Source organism: Sinocyclocheilus anshuiensis, unplaced genomic scaffold (assembly GCF_001515605.1).
Source record: "Sinocyclocheilus anshuiensis isolate Anshui unplaced genomic scaffold, SAMN03320099.WGS_v1.1 scaffold668, whole genome shotgun sequence".
Classification (NCBI taxonomy): domain Eukaryota; kingdom Metazoa; phylum Chordata; class Actinopteri; order Cypriniformes; family Cyprinidae; genus Sinocyclocheilus; species Sinocyclocheilus anshuiensis.
The window spans coordinates 376638-397282 of NW_015557097.1; the positions used below are offsets into that span (position 1 = coordinate 376638).

Sequence of the window (20645 nt, forward strand, 5' to 3'; positions counted from 1 at the left end):
ATACAAAATCCAAAATATACAAATCTCAATTTTTTATTTTTTTTTTACAAAGAGGCTCTGGGTCAAAAACGTTCCTTTCGGAGGAAATTAGTAGGATATGGGGTACCCTGGTGGCTATGTAAAGACTGGGTTAAAATGGATGATTCATGCTTGTCACCACTGGAAAAGGGGGAAATAAATAAATAATTACGTATAATAAAGTATTATTAATAAAGCAAGGGATATAACCTAAATTTTAAGAACTAAGTTTGCTTCCTTAACCTTTTACGTTAAATCAAAGTTATAATGGATGGTTGATCAAATGATGAAAAGTTTTTTTTTTTTTTGTTACAGTGCATCAGAAAGGCAATTGATGTTCCAGAGGGACTGTATCTGTAAAAACGAATTTATATAGCCTAGTATATTTAAAATAGCAAGTTGTCGTGGGGATGTTAAACAGTTTGGTTCCCGCAGAAATGAAATAATATAAACAAGAACCGCGTTTTTTATAACACATCTATAAAACACCCGTTGTGTGTTGGTGTGAAGCTTTAACACACCTTGTTTTGTGGGATCGACGATAACAAAAGCAAACCGTTTTGGAATCTCGCGATGTTTTTTCTCTCTCTCGATATTTTTCTTATGTAACGAAATCGAAAGTAGAAAGTTACCGGGTGACATAGAAGATAGCCTACTGAAGGAGGTGAGCAAATGTGAGTACATTTTAAACATAAAAGTTTGTTTTAGTTTGTAAATACTTATTTAATTTTTGTATTCAATCTTAGAATGGACGGAGGTGTGTCTTTCTGTGGCTGGAAAGCTGTTAAAGACCGCACTAAGTCTCTGTCTGAGAACCAGGAACCGAAGTCAGGCCGTGAATATACAATGTTTCACGGCACACATTTGAAAAACGCCGAGACCATCATTAATGAAGGATTCGAACCCTCTATAGATGGAATGCTGGGCCCCGGGGTTTATGTCAGTCGTAACATTGCGAAAGCCAAATGTTACCCGCATAAAACCGACAAGAACGACAAAGTCGTTTTCAAACTGAGGGTGCGTGCTGGAAAAGTGAAGAAAATAGACCGTGACAATCATCCTCTTCAGAAAACGTGGCACAGCAACGGGTACGACTGCGCGTGGGTTCCGCCAAAAAGCAACATCTCCGCCATCAAGTCTGGTCGCGAGGAGGACTGCGTGTGGGACCCCAAGCGCATCAGTGTGGTGGACGTGGCGTGCTGTGTGGATGACGCTAAACGCTGGGAGCTTCGACGGATGATTCGCAGTAAATTTAAAACCGGAGGCTGCAGTCTTTGCCATCTCGACGCTTCTGATGGCCATGATGTTCAGCCGTGCTGGGAATGCCAGGAAGACATCTGCCCTTTTCAGGGAAAACACACGTGTAAAAGAAAGTTAAGAGAAAGAGACACAATGTAGCCTAACTATCACCTTTCAGATTATATGTTTATGACTTCTGTGTTGGGTTGTACGTCCGTATGAGTTTTATTTCATGTAGACTAAATGCTGTTTGTGCAATTTATCTCTCTGTTGTGTGTAATCGTGTTAATAGATGTTTCATTATCATTAAAAAATTCATTATTTCACATTATGTAAACAGACACATTGTTCTTATATTTTTTTGATGTTATTATGATGAACTGAGCTGTTAAATTATACCTATAATACTCTAATTTAGCCTCCATTCTGAACATTTATTGTCTCTGGTGTTTATTTTTCTGTGGAGCCACCTAAATCACTAAAAATCACTATTTTTTTAGTTTTTAAAAAACAAATCTGCCTTTGATGCAGAAAAGGAATGCATAATTCAAACTATTATATTTAGTTAAATCTTAAAACTAGCCTACAAACTAACTACTTAAAACTATTTTTATTGCATGTAGGATTTAAAAAATAATAATAATCTTACATTCTTGTTATACTTGTTAGTTATAATGGTTTTATATGCTTCCAACAATGAAATTCAATAATTGTAGCAATATGTCTACAAATATTTAGTAGGCTATTTCGAATGTACAATGATTTTTCATTTCCTTAATATTTAAGATTAAGTTTAAATAAACTCAAGTGTTGTTCTTTGTAATGGAGATTAGAAAAAAAAATATAGGCTATAAAAATCCTCATAAAGTGTTTTTTAATTTATTACCATTTATCGCCTAGAATAGGAATAAAGCATGGTCATGTTTTTGTCTCCATGGAACTTGAGGATCAGAAACGGCCATAGGCGGAAAGCTGTTTATTGTGAATAACAATGTTTTATACTTTAAATAACTGTGTAAGTAGTAAAACAACACAAACAGGGTAAAAATGTGTTTTAAGTTTAGAAACATTTTGAGTCTCCCCCTCCCTTGCCTCACAGTGATTTGGTCCAAATGCCTGCTTTCCTCTTTTACATCACCTAGTACACACACACAAGTCCAGTGAGAGAGAACAAAGACAATAGTTGTGGAACTCCAGTAAGTAAGGATGTCACGGTTATTTTATTCACTTAAACATTGCATGAAGTGATTATTTTCACTTTAATACAGATGATGCCAATGTATTTTTCAATGAGTCCGCTATTGTTAGTAATAATAACGTTACCTACTTGACGGAAAGGGTTGCCAGGTTTTCACAACAAAACCCGCCCAATTGCTACTCAAAACTAGCCCAAACTAACTGCGTTTCGAGGGGTCCCCCAGTAAAAATCGCGTTCTGGAGGGTAAAATATACATTATTGGGGTCGCGGCAACAGTGTTAAAGTAGTCCAATTCCACGGGAAAACCGCGGACTTGGCAACACCGTGACTGAAACAACAATAGACTGTAAAAAAAGATGGACGATGCGTCTCCTATTCCTTTCACTATAGAAAAGTGAAGCCAAAGCATCTCAGTATGGCCGCTGCCATCTTGAGTAAATTATGTCATTTTGAGCCAGAGTCTGAGCAGTAGAGATTTGTTTGGAGCCAGAGTCTGCGCAGTAGTGTCGTGAGGTGGAGCCGCGGTATCAAACTCCCGCAGACCCAATCAACCATAACGACATGCCCCGTTTTTATAGCATCCAATTACTAGCTAAAATAAAACTTATCACAAAAACGAACAATTGAACATATATCAGCGTGATAACTACTACCTGAAATGACCAAAACCATCTTTCGGAAAATTGTATTGGAAGTGTAATTTATTTTTTATTTTGACTCTTGTCCCATTCGTTTACACGGAGAGGGCTGGGTTTATGACCTGTACTGCAGCCAGCCACCAGGGTGCGATCAAAGAGCACGCAGCTTCACTTTTCAGGACGTGTGAGGCACACCCGGATACAACGGACACGAGCGCGGCTGCTGTGCATCTTCACCAGTCTGTTGGTAGTGCTGGGCGGATGGCTGGGATCTTGTGTCGCTTTGGATGCTAACAGCCTCCTTCATTTGGAGCACGTTCTGCCCCTGGGTCAGTCCCCTGAAGTTCACACTGCCCCAGAGAGTGAACAAAGACTGGACTGGGAGATTCAGAGTGCTGTTGATAAGGCCTTTGTGTCATCCTGGTACTGCAGTTCTGTTTCTAAGGGAGGGGACGAGTTCAAACTGGAGGTGAGGGATGCCATGCTGGAGGCGGCCGCTGAACTGAAGAGAGGGCAAAGCAGGTGCACCAGAGAACGCTGGCTCAGAGGGTTCTAGAGCTTTGTGGATGCCATCTGCAGGGCTTTAGTCAAGCCAAGGAACTCCAACGAACACTGCAAGAAGAGTCTGACCAATTGCCTTCAAACTCACCAAAACTATGGAGATTGTACAGTAGGGCTGATTTGCCTCACTCTGCCCTGACTGGCCCAACTAACCAGCTCTGCTACTCTAGAGCACTGGTAGATCTCCTCATGCATGTCCTTATTCCCAAATCTCACCTGGAAACACAAACAGGCCGCAACATGGTGGGAGAGCTCATCACCGAATGACTGACGATCAGAGGCGGACAAAGTACACAACTCCATTACTTAAGTGAAAGTACAGATACTGCTGGTCAAATATTACTAAAAAGTTGTAAAGACAGATTTTTACTTAAGTAAAAGTACAGAAGTAATTGCTTTTAAAAGTACTTAATTACCAAACGTAAATTTCCTTTTTTATGTCAATGCACTGTTTTATTATTGTTGTATGTAATACTTGCAATACCTCTGAAGCAACTTACAATACATTACACCTACTGAATAGACTGACTAGCTTGTAGTATCTTTGGAATAAAGAGCTTTTAGAACGTTAAAAACCTATGGGGAAAAAACAAAACAATTTTTTTTTTATTATTTAACACCCCTACCCACCCCCACAAAAGCAGGATGGTAGTGATCTAGAAGAAAATCAAAAATCAAACCTACTTTAAAACCCAGCAACACAACTGTAGCTGTATAACTTTGTTAAAACAGCAACACTGCTTTTAACAAAAATGCAAAACAGCAAGACTTATTTGACATCAAAACAAACATTTTAAAAATGCTGTCTAATCGCTCTCGTGGTACTTTGATGTCAAACACAGAATGGTCTGCAGTGCTGCTTCATGTCCAACACCTTTTGTGTTTTATTAGGAGACGCACAACAGTTCTTCAAATTTACTTAGTGTCCGCCTCTGCTGACGATCATACATTATCAGACTTTAAAGTAATTCTAAACACAACAAACTCAGAAACATGCACCTCGTTGTAATGAGAAGCATGGCAAATTAAAAGAATATGGCCTGGTTTCATAGAGAGGGCTTAGACTAAGCCAGGATTAGGCCATAGTTCAGTTAGGACATTTAAGTAATTTTTATAAACATGCCTTAGAAAAAAACATTACTGGTGTACATCTTGAGACAAAACAAGGGCACTGACATATTTTAAGATCAATCAGTGCAAGTTTCTTTCAGTTGAAACAGCTCAGATTTACATTTTAGTCTTGGGCTTGGCTTAAGCCTTGTCTGTGAAACCTGGCCTATATGTTCTAAAATCAGCTCAAAATATCAAACATGTTTGATATCCTCTAATTTAAGTGAAAGAAAACCTCAGAGCCAGTGCCCATCATTACACTACATGTTTTTCTGTGAAACCTGTCAACTCTGAATGGCCAAAATCTGCAGACTGGCTCTGAATTTCTGCTGTAAAGCAGCTGTGGCAAGACAATAGTGTCATTATTCAGCTCCAGTCAGTCAATGTCTTTGAAAAGTACCCCTGAAACCTGATTAAGTACTCCCAGTAACTGGCTCTCATTGGATTTTCTGTTTCTGTTTCAATCTCTTTTCCTCTCTTTCTGTAGGTTCTTCGAGGTTTCTCCCTGTCAGATCTGGAGGGGTTTGTAGAGGAACGGGAGAAGCAGGTGGACGGGGGTGTCAAGAGTCATTATGGAGGAGGAGGACACATGAGAGAGCAGAGACCTGTTGAAAAGAGAGGAAGAGGAGCAGGTAAATCAACTAAGAACTTTAAAAGCCAGAGCTTGAAACCTTTTTTTATGTATTTTATACTCAAACGCATATTAAAATTGTGCAGGATAAGGTGATTGTGAACTTTAATTTCACATGCAAAGATATGCATTATGCTGTACATACAATGTTGAACATCAAACAGGAGAGGGCAGTATAGTGTTGATAAACTACATTGAACTTGTTGTAGCTTTAATTATTTTATGTGAAATCAAAGTATTTATCTGATACAATTTAACCCTAACTTTACACTGCCAAATGTTGATGTTTCAAACTGCTGTGTGTTTGTAATGATGCAGACACTGCCCTGGCAGATATCGCTCTGAATATCTTTTGTTTGCTGATGAAGGACCAGTGGAGTTAGCTGTGTACAGAAAACATCCAGAAAACCATCAGACTGCTCTTTGGCACTTTTATTGAAAGGTGAGGTACAGTCATTTGACAACTCTTATCTTAATTCTTAGTAATTCAGGGGATTTTAATGGTCATTTTTATGGTGTATCCTTTATAATCTATACCCTGTGTGTATGTAACAATGATCAAACTACTAATTAACCAGTAATCACTCTGCTGGCCATGATGTTCAAATTTAAAGGGACTGTCCACCCAAGAATGAAAATTCTGTCATAATTTCCTGACTTTCATTGTATGGGAACCAAAACTGTTTGGTTACAAACATTCTTTAAAATATCTTCTATTATGTTCCACAGAAGAAGGAAAATCTTAAAGGTTTGGAAAGACATTAAACTGAATTTTCCTTTTTTGGTGGACTGTCCCTTTAAACAGTTCATTGTTAACTTTGAGTAATATGTCAGTTGTTTCATTAAAGCACACTAGAGTTTGTACATGGCCAGAAGCAAAATCAAGCCATTGAATCTTGTAATGTTATACACCTGACATTACTGTATTATCCCATCATGCTGGCTTTGGAGACAAGTCTGGTTAAGTGACATTATGGTGACCTAGTATGAAATTCTTTCAAGGATATAATCCCCTTTCAAGCTGAATTGTATTTCACAAGACCCTTACTGAACCAACCTTTGAGAAAAAAAAACATTTAACAATAGCAGGGTCATGTCAAAATTATGTTTAATATTACGCAAATCAGCATGTAATTATATTCAAAAATGAACACTTGTTTTGGCTGAGGCTCATTAATGGTTGTCCATTCATTCCTCTGCATAAGTCTCCATCAGACTTTAAAGGAAAACATTTTTAGAAGCATGGAAAGCAGAGCTTCTCATGCATGTGCTGCACTCCACCCAATTAGAAGTAATTGAGGGGCGAAGCGCAGGAAGGTGATTGGATCGCAGCAGGGCTGGCTGATAACTAGCCAGCGAGCTATTCAACAGGATTGCATCTGGTTCAAGAGGCTTGCGTCATTTGTGTGGGCCAGACATATGTAAGCTGTCATAAGCAGTTAGAGAAGTGATGGTGAAAAAATAGCAGCATGTTGTGAAAAGACCTCACAGGCTGCTGTGTCTGGTTTGCCATATGGTCCCAAGATTAATGAGTCATTTAGTTTATTGATCGTTATTTATTGTAGATAAGGCAACAATCTCAGCACCCTATAAGCTGTCTCATGTAGGGTAACAGATTGTTATCTGGTTTACACATGCTTAAAAAATACACAAGTGGTTCTGTGATATGTTTGATAAATGGGTGGTGACTGTATTAGACTGTCTGTATTATCTGATCACCTGTTGGACTTGATGGTGTTTCTTACTCCAAAAGGAAGAATCATAACAATGCATGTGGGTGTATTCACACTTCCTGTGAGCTCATGTCTTCCTCACGAGGATTACAGCATTTTTACAACATGTGCTGTCACTTCCCCAGAGTACCTCACTCCTCGTGCCAGTGTTAATATTTGTTGCACGCACAGTGAAATATCCTCAATCAGTGCTTTCAGCAGGCCTATGTTTTCCAACACAACTTTAGCTACAATAGATCAAAAGTATGCTTTATTTGTTTCTCTCTGAGTATTCAGAGAAAGGTTGTTTATTGGTTTATCAAGTACAGAATCAAAATATAGACGTTAGTGCTGAAATTTGTTATCTTGTCTGTAAAATCTATCATAATATATATAGTTTACAATTATTCAAATCTGACTATGCTTCGCGTCGGGTGGTTCTTGGCCTCCACGTCGTGCATTTAAAATCCTTTAATGCACGGCAAGCCGTTGCTTATCCCATACTTAATGTATTAACTAACATGAACGAACCATGAACAGTACATTTATTACAGTATTTATTCATCTTTGTTAATGTTAGTTAATGAAAATACAGTCAGTCATTGTTAGTTCATGTTAATTCACAGTGCATTAACTAATGTTAACAAGCACAACTTTTTAAATATTTTTTAATACTTTTTGAATAATACAATTTTAATAATGCATTAATAAATGTTGAAATTAACTAAGATTAATAAATGCTGTAGAATTACTGTTCATTCCTGGTTCATGGTAACTAAAGTAGTTAACTAATGTTAACTAATGAACCTTATTGTAAAGTGTTACCATTGGGTTTTAATGCTTCATAATTCCGTAAGGTGTAACAATGAATAGATAAGTATTATAATGTATTACAAATATTTATGAGATCGTACAGTGCATTATAAAGTGCATTACAGTCATAATTAATGTATTAATAGTCAATTTATAAGGCATTATAAATCAAGGCTTTAAAAATCAGTCATCTAAAATAAAAGACATGTCAGTACTAGTGAATTCCAGTGAAGGTGTTTGCATAAAGAGAAAATCATGGTCTTTATTTTGCCCATTAGCATGATTTTTTCTCATGCAAACACCTTCTGCTGTTTTTGCTAGAGTTCAATGTTTTTATTTGATAAAAGAACACAATATAAGGCATTTGTTAAGATGTTTTCAGGTTATTACGTATAAACGATGTAAGACTTGGCCGTTACTTTGCCTTATTTTTAAATACTGCGGGTAATTCAGTTCCTATAGAATGCATGAGCTGAGCAAAATATATATCCTCATGAATGCAATCTAGGTCACCTTGGATAAAAGTGTCTGCCAAATGCATAAATGTAATCTTAAACAGAAGCAGAAAACACTAAGAACTTTCATGCAGATTAGCTAGCCATTTCTTGGTTTCCATTTGTAAACTAATATATGCTCAGATTTTAGTGCTTCATTAAGTAGGCCGTGTGTCTGCAATTCTCCCTGAGGCCTTGTCTGGTCACTTTGAGCATGTGTTTCTTACATTGCCCTATTTAGGTTTGGGATAAAGTTAGAATTTTGGCCTCGCCCTTATTAAAACGCGATACACATGAGCCAAAGTTGTTTTTCTGGAAGGTTATATTAGGATGGGCCTTATGTCTGTTAAATGATGTGACAGTTGATGCTGCCCTTGTCTGTATGACATCACCAGAACAGGACAGGTGTTAATTAGTGTGGCTAAAATCAGCATCTTATGTCAGCTGAATCTAAAGCTATTTTCTACGCATGACATTGTCTTATCTATTCCATGTGCAATTACTCCAGCATGTTTTTTCCATGTGGTTTGGGGGCAGTACAACAAATGATACTAAGCATAATTAGGATTGTTGCAGTTTTAGAGGAATACTTCCTGTAAAAGAGGTGCACAGAATGTTCAGTGTTCGATATGGGGTGAGTGCTAGATTAGTTTAGATGCTGGATTTCAAATGTATGAAGTGTTTTCTTGAATGGTTATTAAGTACTAGTTTTGGTGTGTGTGTAAATATAGGAATATCTGCACACAATAATGTATTGGCAGGATATATATATATATTCATTTTATTTTTTGTGCTTGTATAATTAATGCTACAAAACTCAAACTACTCAAACTGGTAGCTCTTCTTTTTTAACATTCATTAAAGGGATAGTTCACCCAAAAATGAAAATTACCCCATGATTAACTCACCCTCAAGCCATCCTAGGTGTATATGACATTCTTCTTTCAGACGAATACAATCAGAGTTATATTAAATAATGTCCAGGCTAATACATGCTTTATAATGGGAGTGGATTGTAGCCCAAAATTTGTCCAAAAAAGTCAAAAAAATTGCACCCATCCATTATAAAAGAAGTCCACACAGTTCCGGGGGGTTAATAAAGGCCTTCTGAAGCGACGCGATGCATTTGTGTAAGAAAAATATCCATATTTACAACTTTATAAACCTTAATCTCTAGCTTCTGCTAACTGTCGTACGCACGTTCACGAGAGAGTGGCGTCCAGCGGATGACGTAGGACCAGCCCATAAGAGTCATTTGTTTCTGGAATTGGACAACACTGGTTGAGCTGTATAACCCAATTCTCAATAGAAAGATGTTTCTTGCCATTATTTTGTGGTACATCATCTTTTTATTGCATCACATTCAGCAAATCCATCAGATTCACATTCACTCAGGTAAAATTGGATTTCTTTTGCTGTGGTGCTGAAGATTGATGGGGGAGCGCCGCTGCTGGAAAGCACTCTTTTAAACTCTGAATATATGACGATGTTACATTTGTTCCTGAAAAAATGCAGTTCCTTAGAGCTGCAGGGTATTCATTCAGTTTTATTTGCCCCCATATAAAATTATTGTCAGTAAGTGGCAGTCAGTTAAATTTGTTATTAAATTATTTCCATAAAGTATAAAATGCCTACACTTATTAGTTATAAAATGTACTAGGTGTACTAGGAGTTTTTCCTACAGGATGTGTGAGGCCCTCATGTCTTCAATCACTCATGAATCCATCTGGTAAACATTTGACTGTTAAGTACATACGTCAGCACAGTATGTCGTTGGGACCCAGAGTTCCGGAAATTTCTAATAACAGGCAACAGATATTCAAGCCTCACTAACCTCTCTCCATCCTGTCTCCTTGAAAGCCAAGACAGAGTTAGCCAGACATATGGTAAGGCTTGTCCTTTTCTCTAATAGTCATTTTTTAGGAGCTTTGCCGTGATGAATTTTGACATAAAATGTGCGATTGGGATTAGATAAGGGGTTGGAGACCGAGCGAGAAAGACGTCCTCTTTAGTCTCGTCTTCATGTTAGCATCTTGGTCTTGTAAAATAGCCATAACTGTTTTATATATGATATATCCACACTTAAGGCCAGCTCACCGGCGCTTCAGGACAGTCTGTTCATATGACGGCTTCACATATATCATGTGAGAAGACCGATTTCACCATTTGCCAGTAATGTGTTTGTTTAGTTTGGCCAACCGTTTTCAAACTGTTAGTGAGTGTGTCTTATCTGTCTGGTTTTGAACTGAATCATTGGTCCCTCAGCAGTTATTTTTTCAAGTGGATCAACTTGCCACAGGATAATCATGAAAGGTTTCTCTTGGTTGTTCCAGAATTAAGGAGTTTCTCTGGTGCTTAGCTGGAGAGGAATCTGGGAACGTATGGCTCTCTGTGGTTCAAAGCATGTATTGGCATCACTGGGGATGGAACATCTTCAAACAGGGTTATTATGTAACAGTTTTGGTCCATTTGCTTCCTTCTCTGTGTGCTCAGTGTGTGTGGTGTGCCTTGTCTTTAGCACACACTCTTCATGCTTTACACATGTACTGTAGAAGAGTGCTGATACAAAAAAAAAGCAACTGATCATATAGTCTGACTTGCTGGAAAGTTAGAATATTACAGGCACACACATTATTATTTGAAAAGTAAACATTATTGTAAGTGACGTGGCATTAGATGCCTTGCAGCATGAAGTAAATAGTCACCATATCTATTTTCTTAATGCATGCTATTGATCTTATTATTAATGATTCAACCGTGCATATTTCATTTTTGACAATTTCTAATCAAACTTGAAATCCACTCCTTTCTTACTATTGACTGCAAGCTCACATTCAGCCAGCTTGCTGCCATCTAATCAACAACCAATTTCTGCCCTTTTTCAGTAGTCTGTTTCATTCAGATCTATGTCACAATACTGAAGAAAATATCTGTTGCTATTCAGTTACATGCCAACTTTAAGGACCCAACACTGTTTGCTGATAATTTGTTGATAAAGTTATTGCTGGTCTCAAACCTATGGAAGACAGTTTACATTTCAGATATCAGAATATTTCACAATTTGAATTGGAATTTTTCAGTTATGACTTTATATCTCCCAGTGAGGCTTTATACAGTGGTGTGAAAAAGTGTTGGCCCCCTTCCTGATTTCTTATTTTTTTGGCTTAATACCTTGCAGTTGTGGATTTTTATCACCAGCCTAGTGCTTTTAGCCAGTGCACAACATCAAAAGGTGAATACTTGTACTTCTAGTTGAAATTCCATGTTTTGTAGAACATAATGTGCAGTTTACTGGCCTACAAACAAATGCCCAAATAGGCCACATTTTGCACTTGCAAACCAGCATTAATACCAGCATGTAATTCACACCAGACAAACAAACTGCTCCAGTGTTTTGTCAGCAGGGTGCTGCTGTCCATGAATAAAATGTCCCACTGGAAATGTAAATCAAACGTGGGCCGGGAATGTTCTTGCTGTGTACACTGACATTACTGTGAAGTCACTGGGTTAGGATGCATTGGCCTTTTTGATTTCAGTGCTGACGAGATCCTGTTTCGTCCAGTCGCTGGATTTGGAGATGCCCATTAAATGTGGCAGCATAAACACCACAGTGGGTTGTATATATCTGCAGCAGACCTTGTGTCACCACAAGAGCATCTTGGCTGAATACCAAGTTGGGTCCTTTTGGTCTGTGTGTGTGGAAATCATCTGATGTTCTGTTTTCATGTTGCATTATGTCAATTAATTAAACCTAATTCTGAGAACAACATCACATTTAGTATATAGTATAGTAGTATAAATCATCTATATAGTTGTAAAGATCATATTTGACCAAATTTGGTGGTTCCAGAGAGCTTGTGTTGAACTGAAATTGATGCCACTCTGTGAACAATTAGCTTTTTTTAATTTTTATATCTTGCTCTTTTCGTTATGACAGGATTTCTTCTCTAGTATTAGAGTATCAATAGTGTTAGACCACTGTTAGCTGATCTTTCTTAGCTAACACTTCCCAGATTTGCTGGAAATAATTTTGAACTGATGTAGAGGACTTACTGCATGAACTCGCTTACACAGTAAGCTGTAAAATCCCAGGTCAAATGAGCAGGTCCCAGTAGATCCACAGATACTCAAGTAAATGAAGATCATTCTGTGGTCTGATGCTGATCATTCTACAAATTGTATAAACATAAAAAATACACTAATTTAAACCCTACTCAATAAAATAAAATAAAAGGTGCTCCCTAGCCTTATATTTGTGCATCTTCTCTGTTTTTCGAAGACGTGTCAGGAGACATCAAAACAGCAGAAACAAGGACACTCACTCATATGCACTTATAATGAGGTTGACCATCAGCATATTGCTTTAGTTTATACCACAAGGCGGCAGCACAAACCATTAAGGTCTGTGTCTTAACATAAGTTGTTATATGGTTGATGTCCTAGAGATGACTTAAAAAGTCAGAGTACCAAGACCTTCCTTTGTTCCCAAAATAAGTCATTTCTTTTGCTTAGAGTTTGCCATTTTCAGACAGCTGTCTTTTTGTCTTTGTCAGAAATTTGCCTTTTTGTTAGGTGATCTGAAAAATTGGCTGATTGTGTCTTACAGGTAACCAAATCAAATTAGATCAGTGGCTCTGTCAGCTGTCTTTACTGTTCAGTCAATGAAGAAGTCAAAACACAGCACAGGATATAACAAAATACACCTGAATGGTGGGACAAGCATCCAGCATTCACCATCATTCTGTTTCATTTACACTATTGCCCTTTGCACAAGTGTGTGATCTGGTATTGTTTACTGACCATAAACTTTATTTATTTGTTTGTTTGTTTATTTATTTATAATTTAACTGTTTTATATTTGAATATATTTCTAAAATCTAAATTAATCCTGTGATGGCAAAGCTGAATTTTCAGCAGCCATTACTTTAGTCTTGAGTGTCACATGATCCTTCAGAAATCAGTATAATATACGGATTTGCTGCTTAGTTTTTTTGTGGTAACCATGATACGTTTTGACTTGAACTGAATGAGGTAAACGTCAGTAAGGATGTTGAAATGTGTGCAATGCTTTTGAAGTGATCGGTTGGGACTGAGCTTCTCTTTTGAACCTGTATGTTTCTGTTTTGTCTTTTCTCGATTCCCTTTCTCTTTCTGTCAGTTTCTTTTACGCACACATACATACATGTGCACACAGAGATTGTTAGATAAAAACCTGTCTGTCAAGGGGTCAGATTTGATTATTTTTCTATTTATACTTGTACTAGAACAGATTGTTGTGTAACCCAACACTTTTATGTTTTTTGTGTTATCTGAACTAATGCCTCACCATATTTTCTTTTACGTCTTGGCAGAAGACTGTGTGATGAGAATCAAAATCAATAAAGGATTTCTTTTTAAGTGAGAGGAGGTTAGGTTAAAGAACGCAATGTGGAAGTACAGTACTTTTTTATTGTGAAAGAATACTTGGACAGTGATCATTTGGAGCTGTTAGATGTCTCACAGAGGTTATATGTCACGTCTCAACATTTGTTTTTCAATATGATTCAGAGCAGAAACACTGTCAGTCAGATATTAGCAGAAATTCTGTATGTCCACAAACGTTCAAACGATTAAAAAATATAAACAACTGCTTTCTGTAATTGTCTCAGTTTATGAATGATCTTTACATTCAGGTTGGCAAAACGTTCCATATTTAATTGTCACTATAGCATAGTTTCATTATCCAAAAATGAGAGCTATTGATTTTGATATGAAACTCTCCTTTAATTCAATTTCTTTACATTTCTGTGACGTTTGTCCTATTTTATTCTTTGTCATCTAATCAGCTGCCCATCTCTCTTTATCTCTATCCCGTGGATGTCCATTCTGTCTCTAAACTTTCTAATGCACCCTATGTAGTCTGATTCACAAACAAATTACTCTTAAGTGTTGGTTCTTTTAATGAATTGTTCAAAAGTTTGAATCAGTCTGGAAAATTCTTCTGAATGAATTCACTGAATCCACAGAGTATCCTAATTTTTATAGCTTACCCTAATGCAATGAAACTATAATATAATAATAATATGACAAGGGAAAAAATGTGTTATTTGTTACCTCATATTTTACTGGAAGGTTTTTGTGGTCTGGACATTGATTACCTATATTTCCACCATGCAGCATGCTTATTTGTTTAGTCTGTGACTGTGCATGCACATGTGAGGCATTGAGGGTATGTGTTTGTGTGGCAGTGTCCGCAAAAAAGTATTTAGAGTAATGTATATCAATCATATTCAGTTCGGAATTACAGTTTCCTTCAGTATGTTTATGTGTGTATGTCTGTCTCAGTGTTTCTGTGTGCATGTTAGTGTATAGTGTAGAGTAAACACATCATTCTGGCCGCTATTTCTGGAGAGGAGGCACGCGACCCTGGAGACCGGTTTAGCTCCCCACTGTCAGTCACACAGATGACATGTGAAGAGCTCAGGGGACACGTGCACCACACGGCAGAGAAATGGAAAAATAAACAGATATGTTCAGCCAGCTGTTAGCAGAACACTGGCCCCTCCTGACCCAACGCTTTCTAACTCTCATGCACTTGTGGAGTTTATTTTATTTCCTTTGCCTGATTTTAAAGTGTGCAGAGATCTGTTTTAGTGGTGAGGCTTGGTGTGCATAATATTAGCCTTGAGATTTCAAAGAAAGTAACAGAGGGATAAAGATAGAGGAGATGACAGGGCCCAGCTGGAGTGACAATTAATAGGTTATAGTCCAGTGCAGTTGACATTCGAGACACATGTATTTTCAGACAGGAGGAGTGTAGGTACTGAAGTCTTGTAAAGACTTTGACTTGAACTGCATATACCATTACATAACAGATTTTTAAAAAAATTGTTTTTAAAGTAATGGCCTCACTAGGACTGGCTATCGATACAGATTTCCTCATTAGATGCGATTTACAAGCTCACATTTTGATTCAATGTTTTGATTTAATTCCCATACATTTTGGTATTGGGCTATTATTTTGAGAATTTTGAGAATTTCACTCTCTGCTAATGCTTATTCATTAAAAGAACCAGCTCATAAGAGTCATTTCTTTCAGGGCTGTACTGTCACGCTGTATGATTTTATCTCACTAAAAAGAATCAGCTCATAAGAATCAATCGTTTGGGGAATCAGGCTACACTGGTCACGCTGTATGTTTTTGATTCACTAAATAGAACCAGTTCTTAGGATTCATTTGTTTGTCATTTGGGCTACACTGTTCATGCTGTGTGTTTTTCATTCACTAAAAATAACCTGCTAATTAGAGTCACTTATTTCAGGAATCGAGCTACACTGGTCATCATGCTGTATGTTTTTGATTCACTAAAAAGAACACGCTCATAAGAGTCATTTGTTTTTGAATCGGGCTACACTTTTTGTGCTTTATGTTTTTTAATTCACTAAAAAGAACCAGCTCATAAGAGTTATTTGTTTTTTGGGAATCAGGCTACACTGGTCATATACAGAGTCTTATAAGAGTCATTTACAGTTGAGTGAGTTGGACCTTTACATCATTTTATACATAATTCACTTCAAACTACTTATGCTTCCTTAGAATGGTATACCGCATCGAGAAGTTTATTTGGAAACTCTACAGAATCCTAAGGTCTGCTCTCTTATTTTGTCTTCCTGAGGTGGTTAGACAAAAGTATAGCCCACCTAACCAGTGCCCCATGCTGGGTGATCTACCTGCGGGTTCTCCAGGATGCAGTATAGCCCGGGGGTGAGCTGCCTGTGGTGCCACGGCCAGAGAGGAGCCCAGAGCAGAGAGAGAAGACGAGACTCTAATGCCTGCACTGCCTTATGCAGCTGTTCCCAGGTCAGTTCATACAACAACATTAGAGCCACTTGATTAGAAGATCTTCAGAATGAATGAGCTGGATTGCCTTCATTACCATTTAGGCATGTTTGACACAGTCTCATTGTACCTACCATTGTAACTGGTGCATCAACAGCCTTTATTGCAAGCATTACATACTGACATAAAATTGTTGCTTGTGTTTTCTGTGAATTGTAGAGTTAATTAGAGACATGCTTGGCTCTGAAAAATGCAGACTGGTGTGGGAGCATGTGCTGGAATCGCTACAAGACCCCAGTATTAACAGGTTTTATACTCTAAATTCACAAAATAATCTTCAGTGATCTCTCTTGTTGCTATACAGTATAAACTCAATAGGCTGGAAATAATTGACTGTTAACAATTAACACTTGTTGTTTGGTATGGGCCCATTCAGGCACTTGGTTTACTGTATTGTTGACGTGCTGCTGGAGTTCCTTGTTCCAGAATTTTCTGAGGAGACATTCCAGAGGTCTTTACTTCAGAGTGTCCCTGGGGATGTAGAGAGAACACCATCACACTGCAAGAAATGCTTTTCTAGCTTAGATCGTTTGTCTTGTTTCCAGCCAAAATATCTAAAAATTCTTAAATCAAGAAGGATTTTCTAGACAGGATTTTCTTTTCAGAAAAAACAATTCAAAATTAAGTGAGTTTTTGCTTGAAACAAGCAAAATAATCTGCCAATGGGGTAAGAAAAATAATCTTGTTTCAAACAGAAAACAAGATTATTTTTCTTACCCCATTGGCAGATTATTTTGCTTGTTTCAAGCAAAAACTCACTTAAATTCGACTTGTTTTTTCTGAAAACAAGACACAAGACAAAAGATCTAAGCTAGAAAAGCATTTTTTGCAGTGCATTCGCCTGAGGACACTACGTTTCTTTTCTTCCCTCTTTCTGAATACATTGGTTTCGAGATGAGGACATTTGGATGTTTTTATCAGTCTGGCTTATCAGTTTGGCTGGCTTTGTAGACAGATGTTTTTGTCTCACAGTTTGTATCTGACTTTCAAACTCGCTGTCTATTTCAAATGGGTTTGGAGTATGAGTTCAAAATAAGGTTTAAAGCGCCATTTTGAACTTAAACAATGTGTGGTCCTTGAATATTGAATATTGTCCATTCAGATTAAATTTCAAGTGATCTTCATTTCACATCATAGTCCTGACAGGCCGCTCGAATGGACTCTTGAATGTAATTGTAGTACATTTGATATATTTATACAGTATGCACCTTATTCATACAGTATGCACCTTATTCAGGATGGACGCTGTATTGAAAACGAGGCTGTGAGGGATATGGCGTGCACTGTATTAAAGTCCTAAAGCACATAATTTTCACAACTTTCAAAACTGTTGTGCACTATAAGTTTTTTCTGAAAGGCGTTTCATCAGCAAAATAATCGGTATGTTGTTAAACACGAGTACAGTTCATTGAACGCACTGTACTTCTATCCCTCATAGCCTCGTTTTCATTCCCGTTAAAAAATAAAATACGGTGCTACCCCGACTAAAGTCTATGTAAATAGGACAAAGGAAACTAATATTTAATTTCAGTTTAATGTTTTAATGAATTTTTTTTAAGATGTTATGTATATTTTATCTTAAGAAATGTTTGACAGTTCAACATAAAATAGGCAAAAGAAAAATTAAATGCACCATCCTATGTTCTGTTTTTAATCTCTAATGTTCTTTCTCTGAGCCTTATTAATTGCCCAAAACTTTCCCAGTAATCAGTGCATATTGCGGAGCAATACTCATCGAACCTTTATGGAGCATAATATTTTTATTCATATTATAGCAAATACACATCAGCACACATTTTCCAATATTTCCTGTCTGTGAAACCACAGACGTTTCAAATTCTTCGTGGACATTATCATTTGTCAAATATAAGATTTATCATTGCTGGGAATATACCTATTTTTTAATTGTTTAATTAGTAGTCTCTGCTCTGTGTACTGTATAGACAAAACATGAAGAGGGGTCAGTGAAAATCCCTTCTTGGCAATCTGGTAGTTTGGATATTTTTGTCCTCCCTGTGACTCTTTCAAATGAACAAACAGCAGATGTACCATGTTGGTATGTCTAAAAGTATTAGTATTAAAAGTATTAATTTACATAAAAAGGAATAATAATTTTGCCGTTTTTGTATACACTGTCATTCAAAAGTTTGAGAATGGTAAGTGTTTTTATTTATTTATTTATTTTAAAGAAATTAATACCTTTATTGATTCAAACTGATCAAAATGAGAGTGATACATTTACCATGTTACAAAAGATTTCTATTTCAAATAAATGCTGTTCTTATTAACTTAAAAAAAAAAATTAATCACCGTTTCCACAAAAGCATAACTGTTTTTAATATTGATTATAATAAGAAATGTTTCTTAAGCACCAAATCAGCATATTAGAATGATTTCTGAAGGATCGTGCGAAGACGTGTGAAAACTTCAACTTTGCCATGACAGAATGAATTACATTTTAAAATATATTCAAATAGAAAATAGTTATTTTAAATTGTAATAATTGTATTTCACAATAATGACTTTTACGGTTTTTTATCAAATAGACTTCTTTCAAAAACATTTTAAAAAATCTTAACCCCAAACTTTTGAACAGTAATTTATGTCTTACATTTTGTTTTATGTATATATTATTCAATTAAATTGAATGAAAATATTTCTGGAGTGGTCTGCACATTAATCTTCTTATGTCACTTACTATAGCAAATAAAATATTTACAATATCTATATTGATCTTAGTGAGATCATATTTATCACTGGTGATGGAGGTTAATGGTAAAAAATGTAGTCTGAGAGTAAACAGCCCAGCAAGATCGTCAATGGAGGAGCAGAATGAGCCTGCAGGATTAGATTAATCTGGCTGCTGAAACAGTGAAGTCCGTACCTAAAATGGCCAGACTGCTATTTCCACGGCACCTGGCCTTGCAAGTCTAGTTTCAGAGTTAGACCTTGTTTTAAACATCTGTAACCAACGCCAGGTTTATTAAGGAAGCCAGTGAAGCAGAATTAGATTAAATTTCTTGTTATTTTCATTCTTTCATGCATAGCCATCAAATGTCTGGGGTTATAATAAAATCCATGTGTTATTATTTGGTGGTTTGCTAAACACGCATGCACACATTTTAGAAGAACTTTGTGTACTTGTCTCAGACGTTGGTTTTGAAACCTAGCTGGATTTGCGTGCTAGATTTTCAAGTGTGATGACTGCATGTTAGCAACAGGTGTACAGAGACTTCAGATTCAAACACCAGATGTAATGCTTTCAACAGTCTTTTAAGAACAATAGCCAGAAGCAAACAGTGGACAGCACAAGAATTTAAACAATTGTCTGGAAGATTAAGTTTTATTTATAGGTATTCCTTGTATTTGCTCATATTTGTGAATAAACACATCCTGAGCTATGGACACTGGGCAAATACATTAAATATAAATATATAATAAACAGTGACATGTCATACTGGATGTCAATATTCATGGTTTATTCTTGTGTATCAGCAATGGAGGCAGTTTTCCACATTTATCAATTACACTAATTATATAAATGGTTTCACTGTGGATCTGCATTCACTGTGTTGTCAGATTATTGCCTAAATAATGTTTGTATTGTGTGAGGGGCATTTACTAGAGCAGGTTAAGATTAATTTACATCAATTCTAATAGGTGACTTTGTTTCTTCATCTGGACAGATTTGGAGAAATGTATCATCACATCATTTGTTCACCAATGGATCCTTTGCAGTGAATGGGTGCCGACAGAATGAGAGTTTAAAGAGCAAATAAAAACATCACAATAATCTATGAGTAATCCACTGAACTCCAGCCCAACTATTAACGTCTTGTGAAGTGAAAAGCTGTGTTTGTAAGAAACATCCATTATTAAGGCATTTTAACTTTAAATCGTTGCTTCTGGCCAAAATACCAATCCTTAATAATGCTACAAAGTCAATCCCCTGTTGTCCTCTCACATCAAAATCCACCAACGTATTTGTTTATACGTGAGGCTGCCACAGATGGTGGCAGCCTCAAGGCTTGACTGCTGCCTGGGCCTTACGTAAGGGCATAGTATGTTTATAATCACTGTCAGATGAAAGGAGAACCTGAGGCATTTCACTCACGTGCAAGTTTTATTCACATAGCCTACAGACAAAAAACACTTGAACTGTATTGAAACCCACTCGTGACCAAATTGAAATGTTAAAAAAATTATTACGAACTTGTTCATAAATTCAGTAGTAGAAATTATTCACTTTCTGTAGGCTAAGTAATATACAAAAAAGAAACAGATCAAGAATGGAAAATTATACACTGCAAAAAAATGAATGAATGAATGAATACATAAATAGCCTACATACA

The 20645-nt window shown here is 36.7% G+C and overlaps 2 protein-coding genes across 4 annotated transcripts in view; both read left to right on the top strand.

Moving 5' to 3' along the window:
* Positions 1-597: 597 nt before the first annotated feature.
* Positions 598-20168, top strand: gig2o (grass carp reovirus (GCRV)-induced gene 2o). Of its 3 annotated transcripts, XR_001632838.1 has the most exons (4): positions 598-692; positions 765-1551; positions 4497-4500; positions 20157-20168. XR_001632838.1 is itself a non-coding variant. In XM_016472310.1 (2 exons), the coding sequence occupies exon 2, from the start codon at positions 766-768 to the stop codon at positions 1414-1416; it is 651 nt and encodes a 216-aa protein (XP_016327796.1). In that variant the 5' UTR covers positions 598-692; position 765; the 3' UTR covers positions 1417-1588. The 3 variants fall into 3 exon arrangements, 2 of the variants coding, with proteins under 2 accessions (XP_016327796.1, XP_016327797.1); XM_016472310.1 differs by lacking the exons at positions 4497-4500; positions 20157-20168 and having other exon boundaries at positions 765-1588; XM_016472311.1 differs by lacking the exons at positions 4497-4500; positions 20157-20168 and having other exon boundaries at positions 608-682; positions 765-1588.
* The window catches only part of LOC107677409 (sorting nexin-19), a 29955-nt gene continuing 12520 nt past the window's right edge, over positions 3211-20645 (top strand). The window contains 8 exon segments of the mRNA XM_074186967.1: positions 3211-3217; positions 3309-3599; positions 3602-3918; positions 5252-5396; positions 5714-5837; positions 16070-16254; positions 16453-16540; positions 16670-16821. Coding sequence (XP_074043068.1) covers positions 3211-3217; positions 3309-3599; positions 3602-3918; positions 5252-5396; positions 5714-5837; positions 16070-16254; positions 16453-16540; positions 16670-16821 — 1309 coding nt within the window.